The sequence below is a fragment of the Bombina bombina genome, chromosome 3 (genome assembly GCF_027579735.1).
Source record: "Bombina bombina isolate aBomBom1 chromosome 3, aBomBom1.pri, whole genome shotgun sequence".
In the NCBI taxonomy this organism is placed as follows: Eukaryota; Metazoa; Chordata; class Amphibia; order Anura; family Bombinatoridae; genus Bombina; species Bombina bombina.
In genome coordinates, this window is record NC_069501.1 from 281,224,937 (window position 1) to 281,241,575 (window position 16,639).

General features: G+C 42.2%; 1 protein-coding gene across 1 annotated transcript in view; it reads right to left on the minus strand.

The window, feature by feature from the left end:
* The window catches only part of BAZ1B (bromodomain adjacent to zinc finger domain 1B), a gene marked incomplete in the record, with an annotated part of 470,974 nt that overhangs the window by 316,520 nt on the left and 137,815 nt on the right, over positions 1-16,639 (minus strand). Inside the window, 3 exon segments of the mRNA XM_053706318.1 lie at positions 1,063-1,171; positions 2,504-2,640; positions 9,053-9,191. Of these exon segments, the coding sequence (XP_053562293.1) occupies positions 1,063-1,171; positions 2,504-2,640; positions 9,053-9,191 (385 nt within the window).

Consider the following 16,639-nt stretch of genomic DNA (forward strand, 5'->3'; position numbering starts at 1 on the left):
AAAGAACGCATATACTCTATTTTAAAAAAATAAGTAGATTTGTCAGTGTCAATATCTGAGGAAGGTAGATAGATCCTCAGAGGAGGATAAATTATTATGTTGTTCGTCATTTGAAATTTCATCAACTGAATGAGAAGTTTTAAAAGACCTTTTACGTTTATTAGAAGGTGGAAATGCAGACAAAGTCTTCTGAATAGAATCAGCATTACAGACGTACTTTTCTCGCCAAAAATTACGCAATAAAGTCTAGCATTTGGCACACCCACGGGCCTAATACCGCCCTCATTTTGCAAGAAAAAAGTAGTCAATTTAGGGAAAAAAAAGACTAAACCCCAGGTAAGAAAAAAATTTCTTAAAATGTTTATTTTCCCCAAATATGAAACTGACAGTCTGCAGAAGGAAATGCATGAACCTGACTCATGGCAAATATAAGTACAATACATATATTTAGAACTTTATATAAATGCATAAAGTGCCAAACCATAGCTGAGAGTGTCTTAAGTAATAAAAAACACTTACCGAAAGTCACCCATCTACATATAGCAGATAGCCAAACCAGTACTGAAACAGTTATCAGTAGAGGTAATGGCAAATTGAGAGTATATCGTCGATCTGAAAAGGGAGGTAGGAGATGAATCTCTACGACCGATAACAGAGAACCTATGAAATAAACCCCAGATAGGGAAATCATTGCATTCAATAAGTGATACTCCCTTCACGTCCCTCTGACATTCACTGTACTCTGAGAGGAAATCGGGCTTCAACAATGCTGAGAAGCGCACATCAATGTGGAAATCTTAGCACAAACTTACCTCACCACCTCCATAGGAGGCAAAGTTTGTAAAACTGAATTGTGGGTGTGGTGAGGGGTGTATTTATAGGCATTTTGAGGTTTGGGAAACTTTGCCCCTCCAGGTAGGATTGTATATCCCATACGTCACTAGCTCATGGACTCTTGCCAATTACATGAAAAAAAAAGTTAAACGTTTGCTATCCCTTTAATGGATGTTAAATAGACCAAAAAACAAATTTATTATTTACAAAAGTAGAAGGTATTCTTACCAAAGGTTCTGCCCTTGTTTTGGGAAAGTGGTTTCTATCTGTTTTTCTCTCTGAGTAGAATCATCAGGACTACCAACACTGCTCTCTGCATCAACACTCTCCACATTACCTGTGCAACAAAGTTTAACATTGGCCTTTAGATCACAACCATTAGAATAACTGAATAGCACATGTCAAGTAGTTTTAAAAAGACAAGGGTGAATCTGAGCAGCAAAGCAGCTCATTTCAAAATAAAAAAAAAAAGTTTTGTAAACATGTTTGTTTTAAAATGTGCACGTTTATAGTGAACACAGTGAGAGTACCGTGGGCGCCATGTACTAAGCTTCGAAGTGACCGTCCGTCTGTATTTCCGCGTCAAAATTCGCTCACGATCTGCTTCTCGTATGTATCAATCTGCGATCTGCTCGAAAAACCACTATTTTCATCAGCGATCGTAATTTTACTCAACTCATCGTTCCGAAGCCTTTTTCCACTTACATGTTCGATCGCACGTAAATTCGCTGTAATCGGAAATTATGAATGTTACAACTAATCCGCCCGCTCCAACTTTCACTGTAACTTTGCGTGATTTGCTTCGCGACCATTTAGGTAGCGAATACAATAGAAAACTATAGGGGGTATCAACCTGACGCCAGGTAGAAGTACTTAAGTGAAAGGACTAGACTACTATTGTAGCATTATTGGTTTTTGGATCAGTGAATGAAGATGGAGACACTTTTACACCTGTTTATTTTCCGATTAATTCAATTACGAGGAAGAAGGGCTATACAGGCACCGGTTAACAACTTGCAAAGAAGGAGAGGTAGAATTAGAGTCCCTAGAGTTTTCCTTCCACGTATGGGTTTGGAAAGCATTTCTGATCGAGAGATTATCCAGAGATTCCGTTTGGACAGAGAAGCTATTATGCAACTTTACAATAAAATAGCAGAATACCTTGAACCAATGACAGCGCGTTCACAAGCCATACCCGGACTATTAAAACGTTGCCGCTTGTCTGGCGATTATGACACCTAGATCGTCACATGGGTAAAGAACTAAACCAATCAGGTCGCAGACTGCTTCTTAACTTTGTTCTTTCGCGCCGAACGAAGCTTCAAAGTTATCAATAATCCGATTGTCTTCGACACACAATAGACGCGAAATTTTACGGCTTGGTTTTTAGTACATTCATGTAACGAAGTGCCATCCGCATGGTGCGAATGCCGGCGGGTTATTTCGATACGGTCTGTGCAAAAAAATTGATGCCTTAGTACATGGCGCCCCATGTGTGCAATTAAAATAATTGCTGAACAGCGACAATGTAAAATCCTCTTTAAAAAAATTTATAAAATGCTTAATTTCAAATTCAAATCTTAATGACACTCAAATGATAACATAAATAACAGTATTTACTATGTGCAATCATTGAGTAAAAAAAGCAGAACATTTCAAAAACACTTACTCTCCATATCCTGGTCATAGTCATCATCATCATCATCATCGTCATTTTCTTCAACTCGAAAGCTATAATTGATGCTATCGTGTACCCAGCCTTTCTCAATATATAATCCAGGTACTGCATCTGAGAACAACCAGTATCTGAAGAACATATTTTAAAAAAAAAAAAAAAAAAAAGTTAAGATTTCAGTTTTTTTGTATTGATTAGACATCTTTCCCACAAAATAGAAAAACAGAATTTATGTTTACCTGATAAATTACTTTCTCCAACGGTGTGTCCGGTCCACGGCGTCATCCTTACTTGTGGGATATTCTCTTCCCCAACAGGAAATGGCAAAGAGCCCAGCAAAGCTGGTCACATGATCCCTCCTAGGCTCCGCCTTCCCCAGTCATTCGACTGACGTAAAGGAGGAATATTTGCATAGGAGAAATCATATGATACCGTGGTGACTGTAGTTAAAGAAAATAAATTATCAGACCTGATTAACAAACCAGGGCGGGCCATGGACCGGACACACCGTTGGAGAAAGTAATTTATCAGGTAAACATAAATTCTGTTTTCTCCAACATAGGTGTGTCCGGTCCACGGCGTCATCCTTACTAGTGGGAACCAATACCAAAGCTTTAGGACACGGATGAAGGGAGGGAGCAAATCAGGTCACCTAGATGGAAGGCACCACGGCTTGCAAAACCTTTCTCCCAAAAATAGCCTCAGAAGAAGCAAAAGTATCAAATTTGTAAAATTTAGTAAAAGTGTGCAGTGAAGACCAAGTCGCTGCCTTACATATCTGATCAACAGAAGCCTCGTTCTTGAAGGCCCATGTGGAAGCCACGGCCCTAGTGGAATGAGCTGTGATTCTTGCAGGAGGCTGCCGTCCGGCAGTCTCGTAAGCCAATCTGATGATGCTTTTAAGCCAAAAAGAGAGAGAGGTAGAAGTTGCTTTTTTGACCTCTCCTTTTACCAGAATAAACAACAAACAAGGAAGATGTTTGTCTAAAATCCTTTGTAGAATCTAAATAGAATTTTAGAGCACGAACTACATCCAAATTGTGCAACAAACGTTCCTTCTTTGAAACTGGATTCGGACACAAAGAAGGCACGACTATCTCCTGGTTAATGTTTTTGTTAGAAACAACTTTCGGAAGAAAACCAGGTTTAGTACGCAAAACCACCTTATCTGCATGGAACACCAGATAAGGAGGAGAACACTGCAGAGCAGATAACTCTGAAACTCTTCTAGCAGAAGAAATTGCAACCAAAAACAAAACTTTCCAAGATAATAACTTAATATCAACGGAATGAAAGGGTTCAAACTGAACCCCCTGAAGAACTGAAAGAACTAAATTGAGACTCCAAGGAGGAGTCAAAGGTTTGTAAACAGGCTTGATTCTAACCAGAGCCTGAACAAAAGCTTGAACATCTGGCACAGCCGCCAGCTTTTTGTGAAGTAACACAGACAAAGCAGAAATCTGTCCCTTCAAAGAACTTGCAGATAATCCTTTCTCCAAACCTTCTTGAAGAAAGGATAGAATCTTAGGAATTTTTATCTTGTCCCAAGGGAATCCTTTAGATTCACACCAACAGATATATCTTTTCCATATTTTATGGTAGATTTTTCTAGTTACAGGCTTTCTGGCCTGAACAAGAGTATCAATGACAGAATCTGAGAACCCTCGCTTTGATAAAATCAAGCGTTCAATCTCCAAGCAGTCAGTTGGAGTGAGACCAGATTCGGATGTTCGAACGGACCTTGAACAAGAAGGTCCCGTCTCAAAGGTAGCTTCCATGGTGGAGCCGATGACATATTCACCAGGTCTGCATACCAAGTCCTGCGTGGCCACGCAGGAGCTATCAAGATCACCGATGCCCTCTCCTGATAGATCCTGGCTACCAGCCTGGGGATGAGAGGAAACGGTGGGAATACATACGCTAGTTTGAAGGTCCAAGGTGCTACTAGTGCATCTACTAGAGTCGCCTTGGGATCCCTGGATCTGGACCCGTAGCAAGGAACCTTGAAGTTCTGACGAGAGGCCATCAGATCCATGTCTGGAATGCCCCACAACTGAGTAATTTGGGCAAAGATTTCCGGATGGAGTTCCCACTCCCCCGGATGAAATGACTGACGACTCAGAAAATCCGCTTCCCAATTTTCCACTCCTGGAATGTGGATTGCAGACAAGTGGCAGGAGTGAGACTCCGCCCATTGAATGATTTTGGTCACTTCTTCCATCGCCAGGGAACTCCTTGTTCCCCCCTGATGGTTGATGTACGCAACAGTCGTCATGTTGTCCGATTGAAACCGTATGAATTTGGCCTTTGCTAGCTGAGGCCAAGCCTTGAGAGCATTGAATATCGCTCTTAGTTCCAGAATATTTATCGGGAGAAGAGATTCTTCCCGAGACCAAAGACCCTGAGCTTTCAGGAGTCCCCAGACCGCGCCCCAGCCCACCAGACTGGCGTCGGTCGTGACAATGACCCACTCTGGTCTGCGGAAGCTCATCCCCTGTGACAGGTTGTCCAGGGACAGCCACCAACGGAGTGAATCTCTGGTCCTCTGATCTACTTGTATCGTCTGAGACAAGTCTGTATAATCCCCATTCCACTGACTGAGCATGCACAGTTGTAATGGTCTCAGATGAATTCGCGCAAAAGGAACTATGTCCATTGCCGCGACCATCAAACCTATTACTTCCATGCACTGCGCTATGGAAGGAAGAGGAACAGAATGAAGTACTTGACAAGAGTTTAGAAGTTTTGATTTTCTGGCCTCTGTCAGAAAAATCCTCATTTCTAAGGAGTCTATTATTGTTCCCAAGAAGGGAACTTTTGTTGACGGAGATAGAGAACTTTTTTCTACGTTCACTTTCCACCCGTGAGATCTGAGAAAGGCCAGGACGATGTCCGTGTGAGCCTTTGCTTGTGGAAGGGACGACGCTTGAATCAGAATGTCGTCCAAGTAAGGTACTACTGCAATGCCCCTTGGTCTTAGCACCGCTAGAAGGGACCCCAGTACCTTTGTGAAAATTCTTGGAGCAGTGGCTAATCCGAACGGAAGTGCCACAAACTGGTAATGCTTGTCCAGAAAGGCGAACCTTAGGAACAGATGATGTTCCTTGTGGATAGGAATATGTAGATACGCATCCTTTAAATCCACCGTGGTCATGAATTGACCTTCCTGGATGGAAGGAAGAATTGTTCGAATGGTTTCCATTTTGAACGATGGAACCTTGAGAAACTTGTTTAGGATCTTGAGATCTAAGATTGGTCTGAATGTTCCCTCTTTTTTGGGAACTATGAACAGATTGGAGTAGAACCCCATCCCTTGTTCTCCTAATGGAACAGGATGAATCACTCCCATTTTTAACAGGTCTTCTACACAATGTAAGAATGCCTGTTTTTTTATGTGGTCTGAAGACAATCGAGACCTGTGGAACCTCCCCCTTGGGGGAAGCCCCTTGAATTCCAGAAGATAACCTTGGGAGACTATTTCCAGCGCCCAAGGATCCAGAACATCTCTTGCCCAAGCCTGAGCGAAGAGAGAGAGTCTGCCCCCCACCAGATCCGGTCCCGGATCGGGGGCCAACATCTCATGCTGTCTTGGTAGCAGTGGCAGGTTTCTTGGCCTGCTTACCTTTGTTCCAGCCTTGCATTGGCCTCCAGGCTGGCTTGGCTTGAGAAGTATTACCCTCTTGCTTAGAGGATGTAGCACTTGTGGCTGGTCCGTTTCTGCGAAAGGGACGAAAATTTGGTTTATTTTTAGCCTTGAAAGACCTATCCTGAGGAAGGGCGTGGCCCTTACCCCCAGTGATATCAGAAATAATCTCTTTCAAGTCAGGGCCAAACAGCGTTTTCCCCTTGAAAGGAATGTTAAGCAATTTATTCTTGGAAGACGCATCCGCTGACCAAGATTTTAGCCAAAGCGCTCTGCGCGCCACAATAGCAAACCCAGAATTTTTCGCCGCTAATCTAGCCAATTGCAAAGTGGCGTCTAAGGTGAAAGAATTAGCCAATTTGAGAGCATGAATTCTGTCCAAAATCTCCTCATAAGAAGAATCTTTATTGAGCGCCTTTTCTAGTTCATCGAACCAGAAACACGCTGCTGTAGTGACAGGAACAATGCATGAAATTGGTTGTAGAAGGTAACCTTGCTGAACAAACATCTTTTTAAGCAAACCCTCTAATTTTTTATCCATAGGATCTTTGAAAGCACAACTATCTTCTATGGGTATAGTGGTGCGTTTGTTTAGGGTAGAAACCGCCCCCTCGACCTTGGGGACTGTCTGCCATAAGTCCTTTCTGGGGTCGACCATAGGAAACAATTTCTTGAATATAGGGGGAGGGACGAAAGGTATGCCGGGCCTTTCCCATTCTTTGTTTACAATATCCGCCACCCGCTTGGGTATAGGAAAAGCTTCGGGGGGCCCCGGGACCTCTAGGAACTTGTCCATCTTACATAATTTCTCTGGAATGACCAAATTCTCACAATCATCCAGAGTAGATAACACCTCCTTAAGCAGAGCGCGGAGATGTTCCAATTTAAATTTGAATGTAATCACATCAGGTTCAGCTTGTTGAGAAATTTTCCCTGAATCTGAAATTTCTCCCTCAGACAAAACCTCCCTGGCCCCCTCAGACTGGTGTAGGGGCACTTCAGAACCAATATCATCAGCGTCCTCATGCTCTTCCGTATTTTCTAAAACAGAGCAGTCGCGCTTTCGCTGATAAGTGGGCATTTTGGCTAAAATGTTTTTGATAGAATTATCCATTACAGCCGTTAATTGTTGCATAGTAAGGAGTATTGGCGCACTAGATGTACTAGGGGCCTCCTGTGTGGGCAAGACTGGCGTAGACGGAGGGGATGATGCAGTACCATGCTTACTCCCCTCACTTGAGGAATCATCTTGGGCATCATTTTCTCTAAATTTTGTGTCACATAAATCACATCTATTTAAATGAGAAGGAACCTTGACTTCCCCACATACAGAACACAGTCTATCTGGTAGTTCAGACATGTTAAACAGGCATAAACTTGATAACAAAGTACAAAAAAACGTTTTAAAATAAAACCGTTATTGTCACTTTAAATTTTAAACTGAACACACTTTATTACTGCAAATGTGAAAAAGTATGAAGGAATTGTTCAAAATTCACCAAAATTTCACCACAGTGTCTTAAAGCCTTAAAAGTATTGCACACCAAATTTGAAAGCTTTAACTCTTAAAATAACGGAACCAGAGCCGTTTTTATATTTAACCCCTATACAGTCCCTGGTATCTGCTTTGCTGAGACCCAACCAAGCCCAAAGGGGAATACGATACCAAATGATGCCTTCAGAAAGCCTTTTCTATGTATCAGAGCTCCTCACACATGCATCTGCATGTCATGCTTCCCAAAAACAAGTGCGCAATAGAGGCGCGAAAATGAGGCTCTGCCTATGATTAGGGAAAGCCCCTAGAGAATAAGGTGTCCAATACAGTGCCTGCCGGTTATTTTACATAATTCCCAAGAATAAAATAATTCCTCAAAGCTATGAAGTATTAAAAATGCTTATATATCAATCGTTTTAGCCCAGAAAATGTCTACCAGTCTTAAAAGCCCTTGTGAAGCCCTTTATTCTTATGTAATAAAAATGGCTTACCGGATCCCATAGGGAAAATGACAGCTTCCAGCATTACATCGTCTTGTTAGAAATGTGTCATACCTCAAGCAGCAAAAGTCTGCTCACTGTTTCCCCCAACTGAATTTAATTCCTCTCAACAGTCCTGTGTGGAAACAGCCATCGATTTTAGTAACGGTTGCTAAAATCATTTTCCTCTTACAAACAGAAATCTTCATCACTTTTCTGTTTCAGAGTAAATAGTACATACCAGCACTATTTTAAAATAACAAACTCTTGATTGAAGAATAAAAACTACAGTTAAACACCAAAAAACTCTAAGCCATCTCCGTGGAGATGTTGACTGTACAACGGCAAAGAGAATGACTGGGGAAGGCGGAGCCTAGGAGGGATCATGTGACCAGCTTTGCTGGGCTCTTTGCCATTTCCTGTTGGGGAAGAGAATATCCCACAAGTAAGGATGACGCCGTGGACCGGACACACCTATGTTGGAGAAAAGGCCATAGACACTATGTGGAGACATGACATATGATTTAATTTATTTTTTTTAAATAAAGGATCTATCATCCCAAAACAAAAAATGAAATAAAATAAAAAATTACACACACACACAACGCGTTCTAAGAAAACGGGTAACTTATATAACCATTTGCCAAACTCAAAGGGACATTACAAAGTACAAAATTACTTGCTCTAGGTTACTGGAACACATTTTTGCAATAAAAATGTACCTTGAAGTAAATATTTGCCACCAACTCCATCATAATAAAAGGGAATGGTTAAATAAACCTAAGGTGGTTATTACCAAATGGAACAACAGGTTTAGTAAAATACAAAAATGGAAATGGCTCAAAAAAATTACAAAGCTATTAGCCATTAGTCTATGCAAGAACAAATCTCAGAACAGAGAAAATAAGAACAGTCTAGTATCTCACCTATTGTGGTTACGGTCTGTGCCTATTGGAGATCTTCTTAATACTAACTTTGCCATGGCAATTCCCTCATGAAATGCTTTCTCTGCAGATGCTCTATGTTTACGTATTCGCTCCTCCTCTGCCTCTTTTTCCATTCGCTCTATTTTGTAAAAAAAAAAAAAAAAAAATTGCAAAAAGGTCAAAACCTTAAAGCAGGGGTATCAAGCTCAATGTATCTGGGGGCCACTGGCCAAGTGTTCTTCTCCCATGGGGACCACTTGAACTGAGTAAGTGCTCTAGAACTAGATATACTAAGAACTAGAAGTGTAGTGGTGCAGTAGTGGGGGTTGTAGCCCAGAACAGATACACACATTTGTCTATATTTATCTTGGAGTGCAAAGTAGTTACACCTCCTAAAGAAAACAATTTATGCTTACCAGATGAATTCCTTTCCTTCCTGTTGAGAAATAAAACACCCGGCCACCAGGAGGCAGCAGGTACACCCCAGCCAAAGGCTTAAATATCCCTCCCACTTCCCCTATGCCCCAGTCATTCTGCCGAGGGAACAAGGAAAAGTAGGAGAAACATCAGGGTATAAAAAGGTGCCAGAAATATATATATATATATATATATATATATATATATATATATATATATATATATATATATATATATATATATATATATATATATATATATATATATATATATATATATATATATATATATATATATATATATATATATATATATATATATATATATATATATATATAAAGAGAGAGCCGCCCATCAAGAAAATAAATTGCGGGGGGCGTGGACACTCCCTGCCATGAAGGAAAGGAATTTATTTGGCAAGCATAAATTAGGTTTTCCTTCCATAAGGCAGGGAGAGTCCACGACTATTCCTTACTATTGGGAAAACTATACCCACGCTCCAGAGGACACTGAATGAATAACGAAAAGGAACAGAAAAAAAAAAAAAGGGGGCAGACTATTCTGAGGGCACCACAGCTTGCAAAACTTTTCTCCCGAAAGCAGAAGCAAACACAAACTTGTAAAATTGTGTGTGTGTGTGTGGGGGGGGGGGTGGGGGGGGTGGATGACACTCCTGAACCAGAAAGATAGAGAAGTCGTAGTAGCCTTCTGCCCCTTACGCTTCCCCATATTGATGACAAACAAAGAGGAAGATTGTCTGAATTCCTTAGTAGCCTGAAGATAGAACTTCAAGGCACAAACCACATCTAGATTATGAAGCAAACGTTCCTTTGCCGAAGAAGGATTAGGACACAAGTAAGGAACAACGATTTCTTGATTAATGTTATGATTTGATACCCCCTTAGGGAGGAACTCTAGTTTAGTGCGAAAAACCGCCTAAGCATGAAAAACCAGATAAGGGGGAACATGTTGCAAAGCAGAAATCTCAGAAACTCTGCGTGCAGAGCCAATAGCCCACAAAAACATAATTTATGTAAAAACTTATCTGATAAATTCATTTCTTTCATATTGGCAAAAGAGTCCATGAACTAGTGACGTATGGGATATACAATCCTACTATGAGGGGTAGTTTCCCAAACCTCAAAATGCCTATAAATATACCCCTCACCACACCCACAATTCAGTTTAATGAATAGTCAAGAAGTGGGGTGATAAAGAAAGGAGTAAAAAGCATCAACAAAGAAATTTGGAAATAATTGTGCTGTATACAAAAATCAAAACCACCACAAAAAAGGATGGGCCTCATGGACTCTTGCCAATATGAAAGAAATATAATTTATGTAAGAACTTACCAGATAAATTAGGTTTTCTTTCATGTAATTGGCAAGAGTCCATGAGCTAGTGTAGTGACTTATGGGATAGCAATACCCAAGATGTGGAACTCCACGCAAGAGTCACTAGAGAGGGAGGGGAAAAATAAAAACAGAATTTATGTTTACCTGATAAATTACTTTCTCCAACGGTGTGTCCGGTCCACGGCGTCATCCTTACTTGTGGGATATTCTCTTCCCCAACAGGAAATGGCAAAGAGCCCAGCAAAGCTGGTCACATGATCCCTCCTAGGCTCCGCCTACCCCAGTCATTCGACCGACGTTAAGGAGGAATATTTGCATAGGAGAAACCATATGGTACCGTGGTGACTGTAGTTAAAGAAAATAAATTATCAGACCTGATTAAAAAAACCAGGGCGGGCCGTGGACCGGACACACCGTTGGAGAAAGTAATTTATCAGGTAAACATAAATTCTGTTTTCTCCAACATAGGTGTGTCCGGTCCACGGCGTCATCCTTACTTGTGGGAACCAATACCAAAGCTTTAGGACACGGATGAAGGGAGGGAGCAAATCAGGTCACCTAAATGGAAGGCACCACGGTTTGCAAAACCTTTCTCCCAAAAATAGCCTCAGAAGAAGCAAAAGTATCAAACTTGTAAAATTTGGTAAAAGTGTGCAGTGAAGACCAAGTCGCTGCCCTACATATCTGATCAACAGAAGCCTCGTTCTTGAAGGCCCATGTGGAAGCCACAGCCCTAGTGGAATGAGCTGTGATTCTTTCGGGAGGCTGCCGTCCGGCAGTCTCGTAAGCCAATCTGATGATGCTTTTAATCCAAAAAGAGAGAGAGGTAGAAGTTGCTTTTTGACCTCTCCTTTTACCGGAATAAACAACAAACAAGGAAGATGTTTGTCTAAAATCCTTTGTAGCATCTAAATAGAATTTTAGAGCGCGAACAACATCCAAATTGTGCAACAAACGTTCCTTCTTTGAAACTGGTTTCGGACACAGAGAAGGTACGATAATCTCCTGGTTAATGTTTTTGTTAGAAACAACTTTTGGAAGAAAACCAGGTTTAGTACGTAAAACCACCTTATCTGCATGGAACACCAGATAAGGAGGAGAACACTGCAGAGCAGATAATTCTGAAACTCTTCTAGCAGAAGAAATTGCAACTAAAAACAAAACTTTCCAAGATAATAACTTAATATCAACGGAATGTAAGGGTTCAAACGGAACCCCCCTGAAGAACTGAAAGAACTAAATTGAGACTCCAAGGAGGAGTCAAAGGTTTGTAAACAGGCTTAATTCTAACCAGAGCCTGAACAAAGGCTTGAACATCTGGCACAGCTGCCAGCTTTTTGTGAAGTAACACAGACAAGGCAGAAATCTGTCCCTTCAGGGAACTTGCAGATAATCCTTTTTCCAATCCTTCTTGAAGGAAGGATAGAATCTTAGGAATCTTAACCTTGTCCCAGGGGAATCCTTTAGATTCACACCAACAGATATATTTTTTCCAAATTTTGTGGTAAATCTTTCTAGTTACAGGCTTTCTGGCCTGAACAAGAGTATCGATAACAGAATCTGAGAACCCTCGCTTCAATAAGATCAAGCGTTCAATCTCCAAGCAGTCAGCTGGAGTGAAACCAGGTTCGGATGTTCGAACGGACCCTGAACAAGAAGGTCTCGTCTCAAAGGTAGCTTCCAAGGTGGAGCCGATGACATATTCACCAGATCTGCATACCAAGTCCTGCGTGGCCACGCAGGAGCTATCAAGATCACCGACGCCCTCTCCTGATTGATCCTGGCTACCAGCCTGGGGATGAGAGGAAACGGCGGGAACACATAAGCTAGTTTGAAGGTCCAAGGTGCTACTAGTGCATCCACTAGAGCCGCCTTGGGATCCCTGGATCTGGACCCGTAGCAAGGAACTTTGAAGTTCTGACGAGAGGCCATCAGATCCATGTCTGGAATGCCCCACAGCTGAGTGACTTGGGCAAAGATTTCCGGATGGAGTTCCCACTCCCCCCGGATGCAATGTCTGACGACTCAGAAAATCCGCTTCCCAATTTTCCACTCCTGGGATGTGGATAGCAGACAGGTGGCAGGAGTGAGACTCCGCCCATAGAATGATTTTGGTCACTTCTTCCATCGCTAGGGAACTCCTTGTTCCCCCCTGATGGTTGATGTACGCAACAGTTGTCATGTTGTCTGATTGAAACCGTATGAACTTGGCCCTCGCTAGCTGAGGCCAAGCCTTGAGAGCATTGAATATCGCTCTCAGTTCCAGAATATTTATCGGTAGAAGAGATTCTTCCCGAGACCAAAGACCCTGAGCTTTCAGGGATCCCCAGACCGCGCCCCAGCCCATCAGACTGGCGTCGGTCGTGACAATGACCCACTCTGGTCTGCGGAATGTCATCCCTTGTGACAGGTTGTCCAGGGACAGCCACCAACGGAGTGAGTCTCTGGTCCTCTGATTTACTTGTATCTTCGGAGACAAGTCTGTATAATCCCCATTCCACTGACTGAGCATGCACAGTTGTAATGGTCTTAGATGAATGCGCGCAAAAGGAGCTATGTCCATTGCCGCTACCATCAACCCGATCACTTCCATGCACTGAGCTATGGAAGGAAGAGGAACGGAATGAAGTATCCGACAAGAGTCTAGAAGTTTTGTTTTTCTGGCCTCTGTCAGAAATATCCTCATTTCTAAGGAGTCTATTATTGTTCCCAAGAAGGGAACCCTTGTTGACGGAGATAGAGAACTCTTTTCCACGTTCACTTTCCATCCGTGAGATCTGAGAAAGGCCAGGACAATGTCCGTGTGAGCCTTTGCTTGAGGAAGGGACGACGCTTGAATCAGAATGTCGTCCAAGTAAGGTACTACAGCAATGCCCCTTGGTCTTAGCACAGCTAGAAGGGACCCTAGTACCTTTGTGAAAATCCTTGGAGCAGTGGCTAATCCGAAAGGAAGCGCCACGAACTGGTAATGCTTGTCCAGGAATGCGAACCTTAGGAACCGATGATGTTCCTTGTGGATAGGAATATGTAGATACGCATCCTTTAAATCCACCGTGGTCATGAATTGACCTTCCTGGATGGAAGGAAGAATAGTTCGAATGGTTTCCATCTTGAACGATGGAACCTTGAGAAACTTGTTTAAGATCTTGAGATCTAAGATTGGTCTGAACGTTCCCTCTTTTTTGGGAACTATGAACAGATTGGAGTAGAACCCCATCCCTTGTTCTCTTAATGGAACAGGATGAATCACTCCCATTTTTAACAGGTCTTCTACACAATGTAAGAATGCCTGTCTTTTTATGTGGTCTGAAGACAACTGAGACCTGTGGAACCTCCCCCTTGGGGGAAGCCCCTTGAATTCCAGAAGATAACCTTGGGAGACTATTTCTAGCGCCCAAGGATCCAGAACATCTCTTGCCCAAGCCTGAGCGAAGAGAGAGAGTCTGCCCCCCACCAGATCCGGTCCCGGATCGGGGGCCAACATTTCATGCTGTCTTGGTAGCAGTGGCAGGTTTCTTGGCCTGCTTTCCCTTGTTCCAGCCTTGCATTGGTCTCCAAGCTGGCTTGGCTTGAGAAGTATTACCCTCTTGCTTAGAGGACGTAGCACTTTGGGCTGGTCCGTTTCTACGAAAGGGACGAAAATTAGGTTTATTTTTTGCCTTGAAAGGCCGATCCTGAGGAAGGGCGTGGCCCTTACCCCCAGTGATATCAGAGATAATCTCTTTCAAGTCAGGGCCAAACAGCGTTTTCCCCTTGAAAGGAATGTTAAGTAGCTTGTTCTTGGAAGACGCATCAGCCGACCAAGATTTCAACCAAAGCGCTCTGCGCGCCACAATAGCAAACCCAGAATTCTTAGCCGCTAACCTAGCCAATTGCAAAGTGGCGTCGAGGGTAAAAGAATTAGCCAATTTGAGAGCATTGATTCTGTCCATAATCTCCTCATAAGGAGGAGAATCACTATCGACCGCCTTTATCAGCTCATCGAACCAGAAACATGCGGCTGTAGCTACAGGGACAATGCATGAAATTGGTTGTAGAAGGTAACCCTGCTGAACAAACATCTTTTTAAGCAAACCTTCTAATTTTTTTATCCATAGGATCTTTGAAAGCACAACTATCCTCTATGGGTATAGTGGTGCGTTTGTTTAAAGTGGAAACCGCTCCCTCGACCTTGGGGACTGTCTGCCATAAGTCCTTTCTGGGGTCGACCATAAGAAAAAAAATTTTTAAATATGGGGGGAGGGACGAAAGGAATACCGGGCCTTTCCCATTCTTTATTAACAATGTCCGCCACCCGCTTGGGTATAGGAAAAGCTTCTGGGAGCCCCGGCACCTCTAGGAACTTGTCCATTTTACATAGTTTCTCTGGGATGACCAACTTGTCACAATCATCCAGAGTGGATAATACCTCCTTAAGCAGAATGCGGAGATGTTCCAACTTAAATTTAAATGTAATCACATCAGGTTCAGCTTGTTGAGAAATGTTCCCTGAATCAGTAATTTCTCCCTCAGACAAAACCTCCCTGGCCCCATCAGACTGGGTTAGGGGCCCTTCAGAAACATTATCAGCGTCGTCATGCTCTTCAGTATCTAAAACAGAGCAGTCGCGCTTACGCTGATAAGTGTTCATTTTGGCTAAAATGTTTTTGACAGAATTATCCATTACAGCCGTTAATTGTTGCATAGTAAGGAGTATTGGCGCGCTAGATGTACTAGGGGCCTCCTGAGTGGGCAAGACTCGTGTAGACGAAGGAGGGAATGATGCAGTACCATGCTTACTCCCCTCACTTGAGGAATCATCTTGGGCATCATTGTCATTGTCACATAAATCACATTTATTTAAATGAATAGGAATTCTGGCTTCCCCACATTCAGAACACAGTCTATCTGGTAGTTCAGACATGTTAAACAGGCATAAACTTGATAAAGTACAAAAAAACGTTTTAAAATAAAACCGTTACTGTCACTTTAAATTTTAAACTGAACACACTTTATTACTGCAATTGCGAAAAAACATGAAGGAATTGTTCAAAATTCACCAAATTATCACCACAGTGTCTTAAAGCCTTAAAAGTATTGCACACCAAATTTGGAAGCTTTAACCCTTAAAATAACGGAACCGGAGCCGTTTTGAACTTTAACCCCTTTACAGTCCCTGGTATCTGCTTTGCTGAGACCCAACCAAGCCCAAAGGGGAATACGATACCAAATGACGCCTTCAGAAAGTCTTTTCTAAGTATCAGAGCTCCTCTCACATGCGACTGCATGCCATGCCTCTCAAAAACAAGTGCGCAACACCGGCGCGAAAATGAGGCTCTGCCTATGCTTTGGGAAAGCCCCTAAAGAATAAGGTGTCTAAAACAGTGCTGCCGATATTATTATATCAAAATACCCAAATAAAATGATTCCTCAAGGCTAAATATGTGTTAATAATGAATCGATTTAGCCCAGAAAAGTCTACAGTCTTAATAAGCCCTTGTGAAGCCCTTATTTACGATCGTAATAAACATGGCTTACCGGATCCCATAGGGAAAATGACAGCTTCCAGCATTACATCGTCTTGTTAGAATGTGTCATACCTCAAGCAGCAAGAGACTGCTCACTGTTCCCCCAACTGAAGTTAATTGCTCTCAACAGTCCTGTGTGGAACAGCCATGGATTTTAGTGACGGTTGCTAAAATCATTTTCCTCATACAAACAGAAATCTTCATCTCTTTTCTGTTTCTGAGTAACTAGTACATACCAGCACTATTTCAAAATAACAAACTCTTGATTGAATAATAAAAACTACAGTTAAACACTAAAAAACTCTAAG